The sequence below is a fragment of the Manihot esculenta genome, chromosome 1, assembly GCF_001659605.2.
Source record: "Manihot esculenta cultivar AM560-2 chromosome 1, M.esculenta_v8, whole genome shotgun sequence".
In the NCBI taxonomy this organism is placed as follows: domain Eukaryota; kingdom Viridiplantae; phylum Streptophyta; class Magnoliopsida; order Malpighiales; family Euphorbiaceae; genus Manihot; species Manihot esculenta.
Window position 1 is genome coordinate 8,571,975 of NC_035161.2, and position 21,458 is coordinate 8,593,432.

At 32.5% G+C, this 21,458-nt stretch overlaps 2 protein-coding genes across 2 annotated transcripts; one reads left to right on the top strand and one right to left on the bottom strand.

The window, feature by feature from the left end:
* Positions 1–5,895: 5,895 nt before the first annotated feature.
* Positions 5,896–11,060, top strand: LOC110625896 (protein DOWNY MILDEW RESISTANCE 6). Its single transcript, XM_021771587.2, has 4 exons — positions 5,896–6,216; positions 6,320–6,567; positions 10,276–10,600; positions 10,681–11,060. Exons 1-4 carry the CDS (start codon positions 6,013–6,015, stop codon positions 10,915–10,917), a joined length of 1,014 nt encoding a protein of 337 aa, XP_021627279.1. The 5' UTR covers positions 5,896–6,012; the 3' UTR covers positions 10,918–11,060.
* Positions 11,061–12,047: 987 nt separating this feature from the next.
* On the bottom strand, positions 12,048–15,645 carry LOC110625885 (caffeic acid 3-O-methyltransferase). The gene is made up of 4 exons (XM_021771577.2): positions 15,138–15,645; positions 12,727–13,037; positions 12,572–12,636; positions 12,048–12,501 (listed from the first exon to the last, which is right to left on the bottom strand). Exons 1-4 carry the CDS (start codon positions 15,554–15,556, stop codon positions 12,199–12,201), a joined length of 1,098 nt encoding a protein of 365 aa, XP_021627269.2. The 5' UTR covers positions 15,557–15,645; the 3' UTR covers positions 12,048–12,198.
* Positions 15,646–21,458: the final 5,813 nt, after the last annotated feature.

Below are 21,458 nucleotides of genomic sequence, written 5' to 3' on the forward strand. Positions count from 1 at the left end.
CCAAAGACCAATTTAGTTTTCATTTGTAGTGCCCCTAAACTGTTGATATGGTACGCTATTCTAGCTTAAATATGGTGATAAATATTACGGTGAGTATTTGATCGGTTCGATTTAAAGTCGAAACAAATCAAATAAATTAAAAATTAAAATTTTGATATTTATTAAAATCAAATCAAATTGATTTTTATTAGAAATTGAATCGAATCGAACTAATCGAATTCAATTTGATTTAATTTGATCAATTTAAATTTTTAATAAATTTTTTATTTTTTACACTTTACTTTTACTATTTTAAAATTTAATTAGAATATATTAACTTTATTATGATCTAATATCTCTATATTATCGAAAATAATATATTATTATCAAAAATCAGTTCGATTTGATTTTTTTAATTTTTTTCTAATTAAAATCGAATTGAATTAAAATAATTGAAATTTTTAAAATTAAAAATTTAAACGGATCGAAATAAATAAAAAATTAAATTAAAATTTTAAATTAATTCAATTCGATCGATTTTTTCGATTTAAACTGAACACACCTAATAAATATATTAAAAAAAAATTAAAAAATTTTAGATTTCGTATTTTCTATGTCCTGTGCCCTTATAATTTGAAAAAAGATGTTTAGGAAGTTTTTTAAATACTCCCGTGAAGCATCACAGACTTTCCTGTTTTCCAGATCAAGGAGCGAGAGTTAAGTAATTGGTCGGATTAATTTAAATCAAATTAAATCTAAAAATTAAAATTTTGATATTTATAAAAATTAAATCGATTTTGATCAGAAATTAAATTGAATCAATCTGATTTAGTTTGATTCGGTTCGATTTAATCGATTTAAATTTTTAATAAATTTTTTATTTTTTATACTTTATTTTTATTATTTTAAAATTTAATTAAAATATTTTAATTTTAATATAATTTAATTTCTCTATATTATTGAAAATAATATATTATATTTACTAATCAATTCTATTCGATTTTTTTCTGATCAAAATCAAATTAAACTGAAATAATTGAAATTTTTAAAATTAAAAATCAAATCGAATTAAAATAAATAAAAAATTAAATTAAAATTTTAAATTAATTTAGTTGAATTAATTTTTTCCGTTATAAATTGAATATTTACAGTTTTTATTACAGTTTTTATAAGAAGTTACAAGAGGTTCAACGCCCCAAACCTTGACTTACCTTTTCTTTTCTTTTTTTCGTTTCCCAACTCTCAATTGATTATCGTTTTCGGAGAGTATTACATAAATTACATAAAATGAAGTTTTACTAATATAGAATTTTTTTTATTTACTCAAACAAGTTATGGTTAATATTTTCTGCAGTGATATTTGTTTATAACCGTGAGATGTGGTTAATATATTTAACTTTAAAGTTAAAAAGAAAATATGAAATTTTGAATTCATATATTCTTATATATTTATCATAAAGTGCTTTATGTAAAAATGTAAAATTATTAACTTTTCTTTCATTCAAAAGAGAGAGAAAGTGATAGGGAGGAAGAGGGTTTTCAAGGTTGAGATTAACTTTCACCATATTTGGAGCTTTGTTTGACCTCAATGATTTTTATCTTGTGATTTATATTTTGATGTTGGTATTGTTGGTCTTCAGTGAGACATTTAGTTGGTATTTAATTTTATTCGTATTCGGAGTATGATTATGTGCAACTGTATTTCTAGTTACATGATTTTATTTCTGTGTTTTAAATTTTTTTTTCGGCCTATTGCTGTTGTAAGTATTGTAAATTGATAGATTACTCAACGTTGGATTGCGAAACTGCCTCTTTATTGCGGCTTCATTGCTACACGAGACTGAAAATGCCATGGCATCATTTCTTCAACGATCTTTTTGTAGCTTGATGCATATTGATGCTGAGGGACAAAAACAAAGTGATGGGTTATTCTAGAACGCTCTTGAAATGAGTTGGATTTTATTTGGGCTTTGAATCTGGATTTTGACATTTTCTTTTTTAGCCAGTTTAAATTTATAATCGATTGCTCTTCTAGATTTTAAATGTAACTTCTCTTGCACGATTACAAAAAGAAAATTTTCTTTTGCAACTCATCAGTCACGACCCAAATAAAATCATTACTAACTTTTAAGGACCCAAATAAAATCATATATATATATATATTAATTTAGACATATTTATTTATTGAAATCTCCTAACAAGCCCATTGCTTCCATCATATGAGTATGCTATGGTGTCTCAATATTGGAAGGTTTATGTTTGGGATTGGGACTCTACTCGACCTTATCTTTCAAAGGAGGATTGCAAACTAGTGAAAAGTATTGTTCTTGTGTCTGACGTAAATTCCATGTGTAATACCCGGCTAGACTTCGGTATCGGAATTCCTACCGTCTGGTGGAATCTCGGATGTTGGAAACTTCTAGAAGGGTAAAACCATGTTTTTATAAAATGTTTCATGTATTTTATGTTTTTAAATAAGAAAGAAATTGAGTTTTGAATGAAAAAGACCATAGAGGGAAATCCAGGTTCGGCCGCCGAACATGCATGAGTTTTGGAGTCACCTTCGGCTTCCGAAGGTGGTCTAGCCAGCCACCTATAAAAGGCCCCATGGCCGAAAATGGGCGAGCTTTCTCCTCTATTTTCGGCCAACGATGAGTCCATGCCCTCCTATGGTCGGTTTTGATGATTTTCCTCAAATCTTTCAAGTTTTAACAAGTGTTAACTTGGTTTTGAAGATTTTTGAAGCTAAGATCAAGTTTTGGAGCTTGGAGACCCAATGAGCTAGATTTCTCCCATCTCCAAGTTAGGATCGTCTCTCCTCTCGATCTTCAAAAGGTAAGCTTAGATCCTACCTTTCTTGTATGTTTTAACCAAGTTTTGAGGGGTTATGGGGTAGAAATGCATGTTTAGGATTGTTGATTTTTGTTAGGGTAAATGTTGAGTTTATGGATAATGTGTGTTGTATGAGTTGCTATATGTGTTTGTGTTGGGGTTTAGGTTAGTTTGAGACCTCTATATGCTTGTTTGCTTGGGTTTTCATGTTGTAGAATGGCTAAATGCATGTTTGAATGGTTTGGGAGGCAAAATGTGCATGAGGAGGCTGAGTTATGCCCCTTTGGAAGAACTCAGGTTCGGCAGCCGAAGGACTTTCGGCTGCCGAACCTGCCTGTGAAGGCAAGCTTTTGGCTGCCAAACCCTGCCACCGAAAGTTGGACTTTCGGCTCTAGAGGGGAGTTTCGGCCGCCGAACATGCATGAGTTTCGTCTCTGGAAGGGACTTTCGGCCGCCAAAGGTGCCGCCGAAAGTGGCTGAGTTTCGGCTCTGGAGGGACTTTCGGCCGCCGAACCTGCAGCCGAAAGTGCCCTGTTCAGCCTTCCTTTGCATGATTTCAGTGATTGTTTTAAGGTGTTTTAGGGGGTTTTTGGGGAGTTGTTCAGAGTCATGTTCATGTATGTTTGGTCCCTCATTTGAGTCCACCTGTGTAGGTTCGGACCTGAGGAACCGAGGACCCCAGCAGTGAGTTAGCTGCTTCAGTGTCTTTTTAGAGCTAGCCTGAGGTGAGTAGAATGACTCTTTATATTGCAAAGTAAATAAATAAATTTTGAGCATGTTCATGCATCACGAATGCCATGAGATATATTAGGTTGGTTGCATTAGAATTCACGAATATGTTGCATTGCATAATATGATGATGATGTGGGTGGATATTGGATGATCCTTTAGTCCTCAATATGATATGATGTGATATGATATGGTATGATATGGAAGTCCAGGTCGAGGTCCATTCTACGCCCCTGGCACTATGTTAAGAGAAAGACCAGGTCGAGGCTCATTCTACGCCCCTGACATTATTGGAAAGTTATGTTATGTTATGTTATGTTAAGTTAAGAGAAAGACCAGGACGAGACCCATTCTATGCCCCTGGCACTATGGGATATGTAGAGGACTATGGGGGACAAGTCCATCCTTGATGTGATTTGTTTGTGATGTGATGTATTTCATGAAAGCATATGTTTTAAATTATTGTGTTTTATTCTGCTCATTGGGCTGTAGTAGCTCACCCCATTCCCTTAACCCCCAGTTTTGCAGGTACGAGATAGATCAGGAAGTCAGCAAGAGTAAAGAAGTCATATTTTATGTAATAGCTAGACGTGGACATAAAAATAATGTAATGTGAAGTATAGTACAGTAATGTAATGTAATGATGTTTATTGAGGTTTAGAGTTGTGCTTGACCCTAGTATGTTGGTTAATCCCTTTTGCACATGATCTATAAAATGTTTTATTGATGTTTTATGTAAACCAAGCTTACTGTACGATATGTTACCTCATTGGAGCATTTGATGAGGGCTCCAGTGTGGGGTTTGAGATTTATGATTATGAGTTGTGCATGCACAGGTTAAGCTTGGTGAATGAAAGAAAAAGTTTAAAATTTTTATGTAAATAATTGATCATGTATGGGATTTAACAGGTATACAGGATTTATGTTAGGCTTGCTACGGGTCCCAGCGACCTTATGTCGATCTGGATCCTAGCGCCGGTAGCGGTCCGGTTTCCAGGTCGTTACACCATGGATCAATTGGCATGGATGGCTACTTCTAGTGGCAAGTTTACAGTTAAAATTGCATATGAGTTGTTGATTACAGGTCCCTCCTTTTCTACGAGTCAGCGGTGGAGCCAGGTTTGGGCGGTACCTGTTGGCCAATGCTTTCTTTGCTTTATTTGGCTCTTGCATTCATGACAAACTTATGACGAATAGGGAAAGATGAAGGAGAGGATTTACGCAAGATATGAACTGTTCCATTTGTAGTGCAGCTGAGAAAGACATGCTCCATATTTTTCGGGACTGTCCACAAGCACTTGACTTCTGGACATGTATTTGACGTTTTGCTTCTCTTCGACTGTTTTTGTCTTTAGACATTGTTGATTGGTTACCCAAGCTATCTACTTTGGAGTGCATCCTATGTCATGAGTCTTCTTCTGCACAAGTGCTTTTTCTGGAACTGTGGTGATTATGGAGATGACGGAATGACAATGTTTTTCGTAGTGTGGCCACCTCCTTAGACCAATGACTCCTTTGTTTTAGTTTACAACTTGCATAAAATTTGAAGGCATAGTGTTCCACTGGGGTTCGCGCCCAAGGTGGTGCTCGGATGGTCACCAATATGACAGCCTCTCTTTATCGGATTGAATTAAGTTCAATAGAGACAGTGCATCTAAAGGAAATCCTGGTGATGGTAGCATATATAGGGGTATGTGGGTCTGGTTAAATGGCTTTTGTGTTCGCTAAGCTAGCTTGGAATATGGGGATTGGATGCTTCATTGTGAAAATGGATTCCAAAGCAAAGCTTACTCTCTTGGAAGATAATAAGGATGCAAATTTAAGGTACGTGAATATTTTGTTACAATATCGTCACCTAATTCAATTAAATTGGTAGGTATAATTCACTTATATTATGTTTATGGAAGATAATAAGGATGCAAATTTAAGGTACGTGAATGTTTTGTTACAATATCGTCACTTAATTCAATTAAATTGATAGGTACAATTCACTTATATTATGTTTATGGAGAGACTAATCGTGTTGCAAATGGTATAGCTAATTTAATTGTATATTCTCGTGATTTTCAACTCTTTGATTGTTCTCTCGAAACTTTTAGGTAATTGGTGAAATGTGATTTTCAGGATATATCTTATTCTAAAGTGCGATACTCTTTAATTTCTTATTCTATGTATAAAAAATATATAATATATATTTTTTCGTAATAATAAGGATGAATTTATTTTTTTTATTATACAATTTAAAAAATATACTGAAATCTTTAGCTCGAGGATTATATTGCTATAATTATCAAAAAAATAAAAAAGAAAATCAACCTTTGAACTCCGAACTGCAAATATAAATACCCGCAATATGCTGAGAACTCATATGAGCCATCGCCTTGGAGATTAGACACGATGACTCTACGCAGAAAACAAGGGTGTCCATCCTGCTGCTAATCTTTTTATATATACTTAGTATCTATATACCCCATGGACACTCACACAAAAGTTCTTTCCTCTGGAATCCGGCACTCAAACCTCCCGGAAAGTTACATCCGGCCGGAATCCGAACGTCCTCGGCTATCAGAAGTTTTACCATGCAAGGACGTTCCGGTTATCGACTTGGGTTGTGAAGATAGGACCAAAATTGCGCAGCTAATCGGCGACGCCTGTGCTAACTACGGGTTTTTTCAGGTAATTATTACCCATTTCTCAATTCTCACAACTCTTTGTTATGCATATTTTATGGATTAAATTTGTAACCTAGAAGAAGTTGATAAATCTTGGGGGCGTGCAGGTGGTAAATCATGGAGTGACCATAGAAGATGTGGAGAAAATGTTAGGAGCGGCAGATGAGTTCTTCAAGTTGCCAGTGGAAGAGAAGCTGAAGCTTTACTCAGATGACCCATCAAAGACAATGAGACTTTCTACAAGTTTTAATGTGAATAAGGAGAAAGTTCACAACTGGAGAGATTATCTGAGACTCCATTGTTATCCTCTTCACCAGTATGTGCCTGAGTGGCCTTCTAATCCTCCTTCATTCAAGTAAGTCCCTCTCTCTATATGAGATTTGTTTAAGTGACAGTGGGTGCATGAACAAGTTCTGCTAGAAATCCGACACGTGGAATCCTCTCTCATCTTTTTAAATTTTTATATTTTATTTAATAAATAATATCATTCTGCTATTTTTGAATATATATATATATATATCAAATGAGTTGCGCACGTAAAACAAACTATCAACATGGATTCATGCATAAATACACAGTAGGTATTAAGATAGTGCAGAGTTCCACGTCTCTAACTCAATATGTTTTTTCTTTCAAATGGTATCGGAGAAGTAAAATTTAAGTTTTTTTCTGGATACATTTATTATTAAATTAAATTTTTTAGCAGTTAAATTTTTTGATTTTTAAAATATTAATTAAGTTGATGGGCAGGATTGATCCTTACTATAATTCAAATCAATTGAATATATGCACTCAATTCTATTTACTGAAATATTAAAAGGAAAAAGAAAAAGAAAAAGAAAATTTCTTGCTGTCCTACTAAATTTGCCATGTGCTCACATGGGTTTCAAGAAGGGAGTATTGTTTGGATCTCTCTTGCAGAACAGCCTAGCTAGCTTAATCAATTGATTAAGTCTTTCTTCTTAAAAAAAAAAACACTAATCAAGTCTTTTTCTTAGAGATTCTCATGCATGTACCTTAAAAAAGGTTAATATTGCGAAAATAATTAAATGGCTTTAACTTTTGGGTATTGCTTGGTGATTATGTCTCTGTACATCAATTAACTACAGTAAATATTTAAACATTAAATAAATATGTCTCTGATAAGTGCATCCGAGTAAATATGAGAGATCTTATATTTGAATTCCCCATTCTCCTTTTCAAAAAAAAAATAAAAATCTATAAGTAAAGTAAGTTACTTTACATTGTAATAAATAAGTAGGTGAAAAGTTTTGAATCATTTTTAACACGTTTCATTAATATTTATAGTTCGAAAATGGAAATTTAATCCATGCAAGTTAATTTTAATTGGCACATGGATCACATTTTCAAATCCTATTTTCATTATTCAGTTTTAATTTAGGGAAAATTTTAATTTAATATATTTGTGAAGCCATTCTAAAATGCAAATCTGTTTTTTTTTTTTTAATTTTCATATGAAATGATGTTGAATTGACTTAAATTTAATACAGTATTAGAGTCTCCCATCTCAGACTTTTTATAAATATGTTAAACACTAATAACATTTTTGATGTGAGAATAAAGATGAGTTGAATTTTATATCTATTGTAGAAAGGGGTAATGTGTCTGTGCTCTGATTCATACACAATTTTCAAGCTAATTTTTGAGATAATATACCTGTGTCTGGTAGTTCTCCTTTTAAATTAATTTTTGAAATAAGTTAAATCTGATCTAGAAATTACAAGAAAACCTTTAAATTAATTATATTATTATTATTTTTTAATTTTATAAGTAATTCAAGAATCTAAATATAATAATTCAATTTATAATTTATGCGGCTAAAATCCACTTAATAGGATTATTTTCGAATTTATTTTTATTTAATATTAATTCTAGTTATATTTAATAATTAAAAAAAATAAACTTTAAAAAAAAAAGATTTGGTCCGAAATCAAATCATTTGATTTCAATTTAATTTAATATCAATTTTAATGAAGGCACGGTGACGTTGGAGGCTAAAGCCGCGTTGACGTGAGCACGCTAAATCATAAGATCCTGACCGTCCAAGGATGGAGGGCTAAGATTGTGCCCCAATCAGATTCCTTTCTCGGTCCAACGGCTATTAGTACGATTGGTGACGTGTAGTCTATTAGGCAACATACGTAACAATTTAATATAGAGGATAAATTAGCCTAGCCTGAAGTATGGAGTCGACCACCAACTTAAAAATTAATTTGATTTATTTAAAATTATTATTTGGTTTTTAAATTAAATTAATTAATACTTTTATAATTTTTAAATCTGCTATATTTCTCTTGATTATTTTATTTTTTTATGACAAATTAATTTAGAGAAGATGATTGAAATTAAAGTAATTAGATTAGATAAGGAAAAACATAGTTTAATAAATTAAAAATTAAAATTTAAGTTATTTAATTATTTATTTGTAGCATGAATTTTATGTGGATTTGTTTTAAGCAAAGTAACTTTCAACTTTCCAAGTCACCCTCTTCTAGAAATATGGATTTATCTCTTATTTATTTTTTTAAAAAATAATTATTTTACTAAAAAATATCCTACAAGTCTTCTCAAGATATTTTTATAGTATTTAACTTTAACTTATGATAAATGACTGAAAATTACAAAATATATTTAAAATCAGTGAAACATAAAATGAACAAATTTTAAATTATATAAAATAAAAATTAAATCAATATTAAGAAATTATATAACAGCTAATATCCCTCATATTACACATTTAAATAGTTATATCTATTTTTCATAAATTTTTATTAAAAATTTTAAGAAAATTTATAATTTAATTTTTGAATATTACCATTATTAACAAATCAGTTCATATATTTTTAAAAATTTATTAAAACGTTTTTATTTTTTCCCTCCGTCAATAAAATAGTTCTTCCATCTATAGTAAAAGATAAAATTACTCACTTTTTTTCCTCTTTCTCCTCCTCTTTTTCTTTGATTCTTCTTCTTTTTCTTTTTCTTTTTATTTTTCTTCAATTTTTCTTTTTATTCTTCTTTTTTAAGAAGTAAATTATTCTTCTTCTTTTTTTTTCTTCATCATCGTCATCATGTCCTTCTTATCATTTTCTTCTTTTTCTTCTTTTTCTCCATCATCATCGTTATCTTCTTCTTTTTCTTTTTACTTCTTTTTTGAGGAGGAGGAGAGACTATTTCGTTGATGGGAAGAAACGATAAGAATATTTTAATAGATATGAGAAAAGATAAGAATATTTTAAAAGATATGAGAAAAGATAAGCACGTTTTAATATATTTTTAAAAATATAGAGACTGATTTATTAATAATATCAAAATCTAAGAAGTAAATAAGAAATTTTATTTGAAGGTAAAATTAAATTTTAAAATTTTTTTCTCTCATCTTTTATCTATTTTTAACGAAAAAAATGATGAAAGAACTATTTTATTGACGGAAAAAAAGATAAAGATATTTTAATAAATTTTTGAAAATATAAGAATTCACTCGTTAATAACGATAATACCTAAAAATTAAATTGTAAATTTTTTAAAATTTTAATTAATATTATGAAATTTATTTCTAAAAAGGAAAAAGAGATAGCAAGCAATTGAATATTATGGACATTGAGCCGATCTTTTTGAAAAAGAAACAATGGGGATATAATATTCAATGTAAAGAGTTATTGTCATGTTTGAAAATTGATTAGAAAAAATATAATTTTTTTAAAGGATGAACATGAGATTACTTGTGCTGATTCATAACCAGTAAATTTGGTATTGTTTAATAAGAAATTTAAAAAAAAAAAAGAAAATGGAAATTGATTTAGACATATCCTCAAATTGCTAGTGATGTGGCTGCCATGCATTATTGCTTATATATTACTAATAAATTGATTTTATTATTTTTATGCATCTGTCTTGAATTCAAATTTAATTAATAATAAAAAAAAAAACCCTCCATTTGAATTTTTAGATCTCTTAATCACATAAATATTTTTATGTTAAAGAGCATATAGTAGAAGAAAACATAGTAGGACTGATGGGAAATTATTACATGGATGAATAGGGAGATTGTGAGTAATTACTGTGCGGAAGTTCGAAAACTTGGGTTTCGGTTGCAAGAACTGATTTCAGAGAGCTTAGGGCTTGAAGGAGACTACATAAAGAGGGTATTGGGTGAACAAGGGCAACACATGGCAGTGAACTATTACCCACCATGTCCAGAGCCAGAACTCACCTATGGATTACCAGGACACACAGACCCCAATGCTCTCACAATTTTACTTCAAGACTCTCAAGTTTCTGGCCTTCAAGTTCTTCAGAATGGCAAATGGTTTGCTGTTAATCCTCACCCAAATGCTTTTGTCATTAACATTGGGGATCAGTTACAGGCAAGTGTATTTCCATATTCTTATTCAACAATCTTATCTTCTCAACTTATTATTTATGCTAACTGAATGAATGGTTGCAGGCACTGAGTAATGGCAAGTACAAAAGTGTATGGCATAGAGCCGTTGTTAATGCAGAAAAAGCTAGGATGTCTGTTGCTTCCTTCCTTTGCCCACATGATGATGCTGTAATTAGCCCAGCAACTCAACAACATGGAGTTGGAGCCATATATAGGGATTTCACTTATGCTGAATATTATAAGAAGTTTTGGAGCAGGAACTTGGATCAAGAGCATTGTTTGGAACTTTTCAAGAACTAGCTTCCTAATATTCAAGAGCATTGTTTGAATATTCTTATCTATTTCTGCAAATTTCCTATATATGTTACCATCAAGGACATTGGTCATTCAATGTGAGGGACACTGCACTATAATATTCAAATAAAGTTAATGCTCAGCATCAATCGTCTAATTTTTTATGATATTCAAGCAAGTGAATGCTTAATTTAGCAGAAAACATACAAAATCAAGACCGATTTGGATACAAGATTGCAAATGGTCTAGATTTAACATCACCAATAAGTACAGAGGTGAACAGAAAAGATGTATTTAGCCATTTCTTCAAACATGTGGTGATGTTGTATGTTCTTCCTCGGTCCATCGTCAGTTATAAGGATCCCTTACTCCTAAATAATTTTTAGACAGAGCTCTTTTGTTTGCAGGGCATGAAGCTAAGTCCTGACTTTTGAGGTCTGTTAAAGGAAGTGATATTTTTGCTTCAAATTTTCTACAAGTTCCAAGAATTCTAGTTTCTGTATTTTGTTTGTGTTAGCTGCAAAATAGGTATGATTGATGAGCTTGTAAGACTAGTATTCTAAGTAGGGTGCTCCATTTCTCTTTTACTTGATTAGGTAGAAACCATGTGAGTTTAACTCTATAAATTAGGCTTGTCTTTCTGAAAATATGCATGAAACGAAAGAAATAAAAGATCAGATCTTGTTCCAGCAGATTTCTCACTCATTTTCTTAGTTTTTTCTCCCTACAAATCCGACGATGTCTCTGTTTTGCCCACTGAAATAATACCACCTGTTACCACAAAAGGATCCAAATACCAAGGGCAACCAGCGTTGCTGCTACCAGAACTTCGCGGAGAGAACACCGTAGATGAAGGCCGAGAGAAGCCGACGGCCACAATTGAGGCGAGTCTCACTAATTGCTACTCCACAAAGAAAGGCCACTGGAGGAGAGCTAGAAAACACAAGCATACTGCCAAGGAAGGGATGATTTGTGTTAAAGGAAATTATTGGTACCACTGGCACTGGAGGAGAAGACACACCAAGGAGCCAAACTCCTCATATTTGATTGAGTTATTTGGAGCAATGATGAATCAAGTTGAAGTAAGACAAGGATGGTAAGACAAATTCACATCCACATGCCACGCAGAGAACATCTTGAAGTAAGCAATTTATTTGATACAAGTACAGTAGTACAATCGTGTAGTAGTTCTCATTTGTTTATTACAGAAATTACATATACTGTGAAAGCAACATTTGAAAATCTCATTTCACAAACTTCAGAAGTTAAAAAATCCAAAGCATGCTCTCAGGCGCTCTTCAAGAATTCCATCAAATAGGTATGAAAGGCTCTGCACACCACTCTGAAACCTTGAAATCCAGCTCCCTTGGCCAATGCCTCAAATTCCTTTTCAGTTCTCTCTTTCCCACCTGGGTTGTGAGCCAACATGATGCAGTCAATGTGGACCACTGTCTTGGTGGCGAGGCTGTTATCTGGCGCCACAGGAAGAATGCATTCTGCTACTATCACCTTCCCATTTGGTGGCAGCGCATTGTAACAATTCTTCAAGAATTTTAAGCAGTGTTCATCACTCCAGTCGTGGCATATCCACTGTAAAAAAAATCACGACCGTTCATTACATGTTCGGCAAAAGGTTTCAACAGGATAGTTGCAAGCTTACCTTCATGAAAATGGCATCTCCTTTAGGAACACTAACGAACATGTCTCCACCAACATGCTCCACTCCTACAACCAACATCACAACTCATGACTATCTCAGAATTAAGCAGAATATTAAGAAGAAGATCATGGAGTTTGGAAGAGAATTCGTAATACCAGGATGGGGTGGAGCGTCGTCAATAACATGGGGCAAATCGAAGTTAATGCCTTTGATTGAAGGGTATTTGGAGACGATCATGCTGAGGACCGCTCCAGTTCCACCACCAACATCCACAATGGAAGAAAGGCCTTGGAAGCCTTCGTAAGTCTCAAGAATTTTCTTCATGGCAAGGGTTGAGTGGTCAGCCATTCCCTTATTGAAAACCTTGTTAAATCTTGGATCTGTGCCATGATATTCGAATGCTGTCATTCCATATGCCTTGTTAAATGGAATGCCTCCTTCAAGAACTGCATCTTTCAAGTGATACCTATAATCAACACAGCCATTGGTTTCTTATAATCATGCATTTTAGATTTGCATAAAATTTTGTTTTTGTTTTTGAATTCAATGTAATTGTTTACTGGACGGATCCACGGTGGGGCAAGGGAGCTATGGGCCCCTTAAAAAATTTAAAATTTTGTAGGAGGGTTTAGGTAATTTTACATATAATAGAAAAATTATCATTAAATTCCTATATATTTAAAAAATTTTATTAATAGTCTTTATTTCAAAATTACTCCATTCAAATATTTTATACTTTATAAAATTAATTTTTTCAATTTTTTTATCAAATAAATCCTTATTCACCTTCAATATTATTTAATTCATTTAATTTTAATTATTTATTTTATTTTCTTCCTCTCATTTTTATTTTTTTATTCTAAAAAAATTATTTTTTATCTTTAAAATTTCAACCCTAATATGTAAATTTTTTTAAAATTATTCATTTATTTTGTAATTTAATATTATCCGACTATTTTTATTATTAAAAAATAATTATCTCACTTAATTAATTTTTAATCTATTTATATAATTGAAATTATTTATTAAACTATCTAAATTTAGAGAAATAAATTTTAAATTTTTATAAATAAAATTATTTTATATATTATTTTATTAATTAATGAGCTTTATAGACTATTTAAATTTAAAATAATAATTTAATTTTAAAAATATAAATTTAAGGGTAATAAATTAAATAATTTAAATTTAAAAATATTTAAATATAATTCAAGTATTATTTTTATAGATAATAGATTAGATTATTTAAATTTAAAAAAAATAAAATAAAAATATTATTTTTATAACTAAAAGATTAGATAACTTAATTTTAAAAAATAAATTTCTAATAAATATTATATTAAATAATTATATTATTTCAACCGTATTATTTTTTTTATAAATTTATATGTTATAGTTATAGTGAAAAAAAAATAATAATAAAAATTAAAAGTCAATTTTATAATAGAATGAGAAATGAGCTATATAAATGTTATTAATATATTTTAATTAATAAATAAATAAGTAAATTGTAATTTAATTATAATATTTTATTTATTTTTATAAATTTTTTAAATATATATTTATTTTATATATTTTATATTATAACTATTTATTAAAATTTAACCTCCTAAATAAAATTTTTGAATCCGTTCGGTACTACTGGCTATTTATTATTTGATTTAAAATTTTAAAATAAAATGAAATAAAATAAAACATAACAAGGAAAATAAACTTCCTTTCTTAAGTGTAATCTTTTGATTCTTTACAAAATTATCTTAATCAAAATAATCGATGAATTGATTTTATCTGTTATAAAATATTCAATGAAAATCAGTCAAAGATTTTCCAATAGCAGAAAGCATCATTTTACTTTCAGTTCAAAACATTATTTGAAATATTTTTATTTAATATCTTAAAATTTTTATAACCGAAATATATTAAATTAAATTTAACTATTTTAAATTAATATATTTATTGCATGCATAATTTCAAATATAAAATAACTTTAAATATATCATCAAATATAATTTTAAAGTAAAAATTAATATATTAAAACTTTAAAAATAAAGCAATGTGACACCACATATTATATATATAACTTGAAAAGGAGGTGCCGAGTGAAAATGGAAAAATGGTGTATGCGTATAATTTTTAAAAGGGAATTTACGATTTAGTCTTTAGGTATTATTATTATTAACGAGTCAATCTCTCTAATTTTAACGGAAAAAAGAATAAAATAACTATTTTATTAATAAAAGAAAGAAATAAGTATATTTTAATAGATTTTAAAAATATGGCTTATTAATAATAACAATATAGAGAGATTAAATATTAAACCTACCTTCTTCAAAATGTAGACACGCCTGCGTGGTAGGTGAAAATGTGGTTGCGGACTAGCTATGGGAATTGAGAAAGTGACGAAATTAGTGGGCAACTAAATTCTTTGTCGTAAACCTCAAGTGGCAGTGAACAAAGATCATTTCATTTCAGGCGTTGTAAGCCTTTCCTAATTCCTCATTCATCATTGCCTCCTCCATAATTAAGCTTAATTCTAAACTATAAGATGAGAATTAAAGATAATTACCAGCTTTCTATGAGGACTTTGTCCTGGTTCATCAGACAAAGAGCGGCAATAGAGACGCCATCTTCATTTTTCGTCAAGAATTTGCATACAGGAGCAAGACCATACAGCCTCTCAACTTTGCCATCAGGAAGGGTTCTCGGAGAAAATTTAAGTATGGAGTAGCTGGCTAAGAGTCGCAAGATACGGTCCAACATCACTGGAGCATCTGGATTGCTGGTGGGCAACTGAGAAGCGATGTCGGTCGGCGACAGGAACGCACCAGGACCAGCTTTACCGATGATTTCAAGCAGGTCGAGCTCAATAGCAGATTTCAATACCATAGGGAGTACAGATGCGCTAGTTAGTTGCACAGCAAAGAGATTTGCCTCTTCGTCTGAGATCTGAGTAGGAGTCATTTGAGTTTCGGCGGTTGAACCCATGATGAACAGAGTTTCAAGAAGAAGGAAGAAGAGAGAAGAGAATGAAAAGGAAGGATTTTTGATATATGGGTTTCAAGAAGAGTGGTCTCAAAATAGTTATTATATACGTGGTGATTTGCTCAACCACGTCCCTTGAGCTATAGGCTCCCATGAAAAAGGTCAAGGTTCCCATCAAACCATAGAAGCCTAACCAAATAATTCTAGATTTTCCTTTTTAAATTATGTAGAAAAAAGAAAAAGAAAACGACCAATAGCTAAAGTGTGTTAAAAGTTACATTGAAATTACTAATTAACTTCAATATTAAGGCCTTCTATTTAATTTAGCTCTAGCAATTATTTGTTAATATTTTATATCTTTTTAAAATATTTCCCCTTTTCTGTGATTTTATTATTAATTTAATAATATTATAATAAGTAGAATTAAAAAATAGTAAAAAAAGCATTTATTAATTTGTTTATATAAAATTAAACTTTTTTTCTTTAATTTATGATTTAATAGTGAAAAAGTCAAAGTATCAAAGAAAAAGTTAAATACCCAGCGGAAGGAAAAAAAAAAACAACGTAGGACGTTGTTTCGGAAGCAATATTTGGTTTAAATTAAAAAAATTAATTAAATTGAATTAATTTAAAATTTTAATTTAACTTTTTATTAATTTCAGTTCAATTTGATTTTTTATTCTAAAAATTTCAGTTATTTCAGTTTGATTTAGTTTTTATCAGAAAAAAATTGAAAAAACTGAATCGAACCGATTAGTGATAATAATATATTTTTTTCAATAATATAAATAAATTAAATCATATTAAAATTAAAATATTTTAATTAAATTTTAAAATATTAAAAATAAAGTGTAAAAAATAAAAAATTTATTAAAACTTAAAACCGATCAAACTGAACTAAATAGAACCAAATCAGACCGGTTCGGTTTGATTCATTTTCTGATCAAAATCAGTTCGATTCGATTTTTATAAATACTAAAATTTTGATTTTTGATTTATTCGGTTTGGTTCGATTTTGAACCGAACCGACCGAATGCTCACCCTAAATGTGCATGTAGATTCCTATGGGGGCTGGTTAAAGCCTTGAACCAGTTCAAAACCAACCACATTGATTTTTGGTTCCCTTTTGAAGTCTTTAACCAAAGTCAATATAATCTAGATTTTTTTTATTAATAAAAAAATTGAATTAGTGAGGGGATATATGAACCAAACAAATTACAATTAAATTGTACCAAAATCAATTAATTAAAAATTAAATAAAATGAATATCGAATATGTGAATAAAGAAAGGCTGAATTGGTGTACATTGGATTTCGACTTTGGAGTGATGAGGAGCCGTTTGGCAGGTTAAGCGTAGTGGACATTATAAATGTTGGGTCTCGGATATCTTGACCATAGTTAAGTCCATGTAGAGAGTTAGAAGGTGGTCTCATCGAAATTCGTTATGTAGGTCCATCCACTAGTACGCGGCTCTGACCTCGTGCAAATAAATTGTACTAGAATAAGTCAGCGATTATGTGTCATTAAATAATAAGGTAAAAAATAAAAGAAGAAAAGTATGAGTCAATCAGACTAAATTCATAAATACATGACACATAGCAACTAATTTTGAACTTTCAGGCAGATTTAGACCGAATTTAATTTTTACTGCCAACGTCCGATAGAAATCCATGATAACTTTTCGAAAAGAAAATTTCGAGACGCGCGACTTTCAAAAGTGTGACAAGGGCCGTAAGCATGTCACAAAATTCGATATGGAAATTCCATCGTTTAGGGGTCAATTTTTTATTTTAATTATTTTTTTTGATATTTTGAATATTTTGAATATTTTTATAATTTTACATATTAGGATTTTATTTTTATTACAAATAGTCTCCCTTAACTATTAGAAACTCACTTTTGTAATTTTTGAAGAATTTTAATGAAACTGTTCGTCTTTCAGCCTATTTTTTCTCTTATATCTTCTTAGCCAAATGATATTGGTTAAAACTCCTGATGGAGTCTAATTAGTCCTTTATTAGATTGGTATCAGAGAAAAGTTTGACTATGGTTGCGATTGAAGCATCTTTGGTAGAATTGAGGGAGATGATCGAACAGTTGATCCTGCAGCAGGGAATCCACCATCCTGCCGCTGCCGCACACCCTCAGCCAATCGCCAATCCTTTTAATACGGATCCAATAGGACAAAATTCTAACAATAGTGTGGAGCAAACTTATATCATTCAAATGGATCTAAGAGGAGTTCAAAATCATATTCATATAATCCATATATATTTGGGGCGTGCTTAAACTCATATGGGACAGATTTGGTGCAACACTTGTAATCATAGGCTTAGGGAGCCTAATCAAACCTATGGGCTAAAACTACACAAATAGAAGCCTAAAGTGAATATCAAGTGAATATCAAGTGAGGCTTTTGTAAAGATTCAGGTTTGTTATGATGGACTTACTATGTTTTATTATTTAAATACTTGTTTTATTTTAGTTTTGTTTGGACTTGTATTATGTCCATATTTTATCTTTTAAGTTTTAGAGTGTTGGGCCATGTATTTGGACTTATGTTTTAATACTTATGTGTTTGTTATATTATACTGACACAGAACTTTATGGCACAAGCCTCAAACCCACACGCACAAGTAGATACGAAATCCAAAGATTTGATAAACCCACCTCCTATGGCTCCCCAAACCTAGAGAAGCTGAAACACCAATTATCGAAGGATTTAGATGAGAATTCGACAAACGCCACAACGAATAGTTGATAAGTTAGCCAAGATTCCTAGTGCAATTGATGAAAGCAAATCCTCACTCTCACTCAAAGCAATACACGCCAAAGGCATAAAAAGAATTCTGAAAATTTTGATTAAAAGCTGCCTCTTACAAGGGTTTCTTATCCTTATTGTAACGACCTGGAAACCGGACCGCTACCGGCGCTAGGATTCAGATCGACTTAAGGTCGCCGGAACCCGTAGCAAGCCTAACATACACCTGACATACCTGATAAATCCCATACATGATCATACATTTTCATAAAAAATTTAAACTTTTTATCTACTAAGCTTGACCTGCACATGCACTATACTGTGTACATAAAAGCCCCATACTAGAGCCATCATCAAATGCTCTAGTTGGGTCAACATATCATACATCAAGCTTGGTTCACATATCTCAACATTAAATGTTTACAAAAAGATCATGTATAACGAGGGATTAACCATACATTAGGGCCAAGCACAATACTAATCCTCAACTTATTACATTACATCACATTACAATATTTTACATCACATGCCCACACTAATCTATTACATATACATACCCTTCAACCTTGATGACTTCTCTGTAATACCCGGCTAGACTCCGGTATCGGAATTCCTACCTTCCGGTGGAATTTGGGTGTCGGAAACCTCTAGAAGGGTAAAAGCATGTTTTTATAAAATGTTTTCATGTATTTTAATGTTTTAAGTATGATTTTAAATAAGTTTTTGCATGAGATTTCTTTAAGGAAAAACCCAGGTTCGGCCGCCGAAACTCACTTTCGGCCGCCGAACATGCATGGACTTTGGGAGGCACGTTAGGCCCCCGAAAGTCTAAGTGAGGGAAGTGCAGGTTCGGCCGCCGAACCTTATGTTCGGCCGCCGAACATTGCATGGATGCGGAGGCACATTCGGCCCCCGAACGTGGCCTGGCCAGCCACTATAAAAGGGTCCCCTTGGTCCGCACGGGCGAGCTTTTTCTCTCCCATTGTCGGCCAAGGTGAGTCTCCACCGTTCCTCCCTCGATCTTGAGTGTTTCCTCTAGATCTTTCATGGTTTTAACAAGTTTATAACTTTGTTTTGAAGATTTGTGAGTTTTGAACAAGTTTTGAGCTTGGAGGCCCAAGGAGCTAGATTTCTCCCAACTCCAAGTTAGATCGCCTCTACTCTCGATCTTCAAGAGGTAAGGGTCGATCTTGAACTCTTTTTATGCTTGACACAAGTTTTATGAAGATCTTTGGGGATTAAAGGCATGTTTAGTTCATGTGTAGGTTTATGGGTTTAAGTTGTGATTTTGAGCAATGTAGCTTGTTTGTGTATGTTTGAAGTGTGGTAGATGGGGTATATGCATGTTTGAGGCCCCTAGGAATTTGTATGTGTGTTTTAGTTGAGAAATATGCATGATTTATGGTTTTGGGAGGCAGGAGGTTCATTTGAACCAAGTTTCTGCCATTTGGCAGAAACCAGGTTCGGCAGCCGAAGGGAGTTTCGGCCGCCGAACCCCTCTTGTGGAGGCAGCTTTCGGCTGCCGAAGGTGCCCCCGAAAAGAGACTTTCGTCTCTGTCTGGCACTTTCGGCCGCCGAAGGTGCCGCCGAACCTAGCTGAGTTTCGTCTCTGTCCAGGACTTTCGGCCGCCGAAGGTGCCGCCGAAGGTGCCCTGTTCAGCCATTTCATGCATATTTTCTGTGATATTTTCATGATGTTTTAGGGGGTTTTTGGGGGATATATTAGAGTTGTGTTTATATATGTTTGGTCCCTCATTGGAGTCCACCTGTGTAGGTTCGGACCCGAGGAACCGAGGACCCCAGCAGTGAGTGAGCTGCTTCAGTGTCTGGTCAGAGCTAGCCAGAGGTGAGTGGAAATAAGCTTAATGTTTTAAATCAAGCAATTAAATGTTTTGAGCATGTTTCATGCATCATGATGACATGTAATAGGCTGATTGCATTAGTTCACGAATATGTCGCATTGCATTTTATTTTGTGGTTGTGGGTGAATGCTGTATGATCCAATTAGTCCACGAGACTTTATATATGTTATGACAGGAAGACCAGGACCCCATGCTACGGCCTGGCACGAGACTTTATATATGTTATGACAGGAAGACCAGGACCCCATGCTACGGCCTGGCACGAGGCTTATTATATGATATGACAGGAAGACCAGGACCCCATGCTACGGCCTGGCACGAGACTTTATGTATTTTATGACAGGAAGACCAGGACCCCATGCTACGGCCTGGCACGAGACTATGTTGGGACTAATTGGTGACAGGTTCACCCTTGATGTGGATTGTCTGTGATATGATGCATTCCATGAAAGCATGAATTTTAATATAATGTTTTTAGTTTCTGCTCACTGGGCTTTTAGCTCACCCCTCTCCCCTAACCCCCAGGTTTGCAGGTACGGGATTGATAGAGAAGAAAAGAAGAGAAAAGTCATATGTATGTAATAGCTAGAGTATGTGGACATGACAATGATAAGAAAGTAATGTAAAGTTGAACAGTTATGTTTATGTAACTATGTTATTGAGGATAGAGTTGTGCTTGACCATAGTAGATGTTAATCCCTTGGTATGTACATGATCTTATTTTATGATGTATATGTGAACCAACTCAACACAGGATATATATTGCCCATTGAGGCTTTGATGAAATCCCACAGAGGGATTAATGTTTATGTATATGATGAATATAGTGCATGCACAGGTTGAGTTTGGTGAATGAAGAAAAAGAAAAGTTTTTAATTCTTATGTATGTTTGTTGATCATGTATGGGATTAAACAGGAAAACAGGATGTATGTAGGCTTGCTACGGGTTCCGGCGGCCTTAAGTCGACCTGAATCCTAGCGCCGGTAGCGGTCCGATTTTCGGGGCGTTACAGAGTGGTATCAGAGCCCTAGGTTCATATGGTCGGACCTAGAGTGTCGGGCTCATAGAAGTTATAGAAGGTCAAGCACAATAGGCAAAAGTCATGTCCACTAGGATAGGATGTAGAGTCCTGTCTTGCTATGATGATATGATATGCCATGATAAAATGCATGTGCATAAATGATGTGATATGTATGTGATGAGGGTTCATGTGTGCCCACATGAACCATTTAATGCTAATGTTTATGTGATGTTTACTGTTTCTCAGAAAACAGGATGAGA

What these genes read in the sequence shown, in the direction of transcription:
- LOC110625885 (XM_021771577.2), bottom strand. Translation starts at nt 15,556, where the DNA reads ATGGGTTCAACCGCCGAAACTCAAATGACTCCTACTCAGATCTCAGAC. An exon ending in CGACGCTCCACCCCATCCTG is followed by an intron (nt 12,637 to 12,726) that starts GTATTACGAATT and finishes TGTTGGTTGTAG; the next exon opens with GAGTGGAGCATGTTGGTGGA. An exon ending in GAGATGCCATTTTCATGAAG is followed by an intron (nt 12,502 to 12,571) that starts GTAAGCTTGCAA and finishes TTTTTTTTACAG; the next exon opens with TGGATATGCCACGACTGGAG.
- LOC110625896 (XM_021771587.2), top strand. Translation starts at nt 6,013, where the DNA reads ATGGACACTCACACAAAAGTTCTTTCCTCTGGAATCCGGCACTCAAAC. An exon ending in CTAACTACGGGTTTTTTCAG is followed by an intron (nt 6,217 to 6,319) that starts GTAATTATTACC and finishes GGGGGCGTGCAG; the next exon opens with GTGGTAAATCATGGAGTGAC. An exon ending in TCTAATCCTCCTTCATTCAA is followed by an intron (nt 6,568 to 10,275) that starts GTAAGTCCCTCT and finishes ATGGATGAATAG; the next exon opens with GGAGATTGTGAGTAATTACT.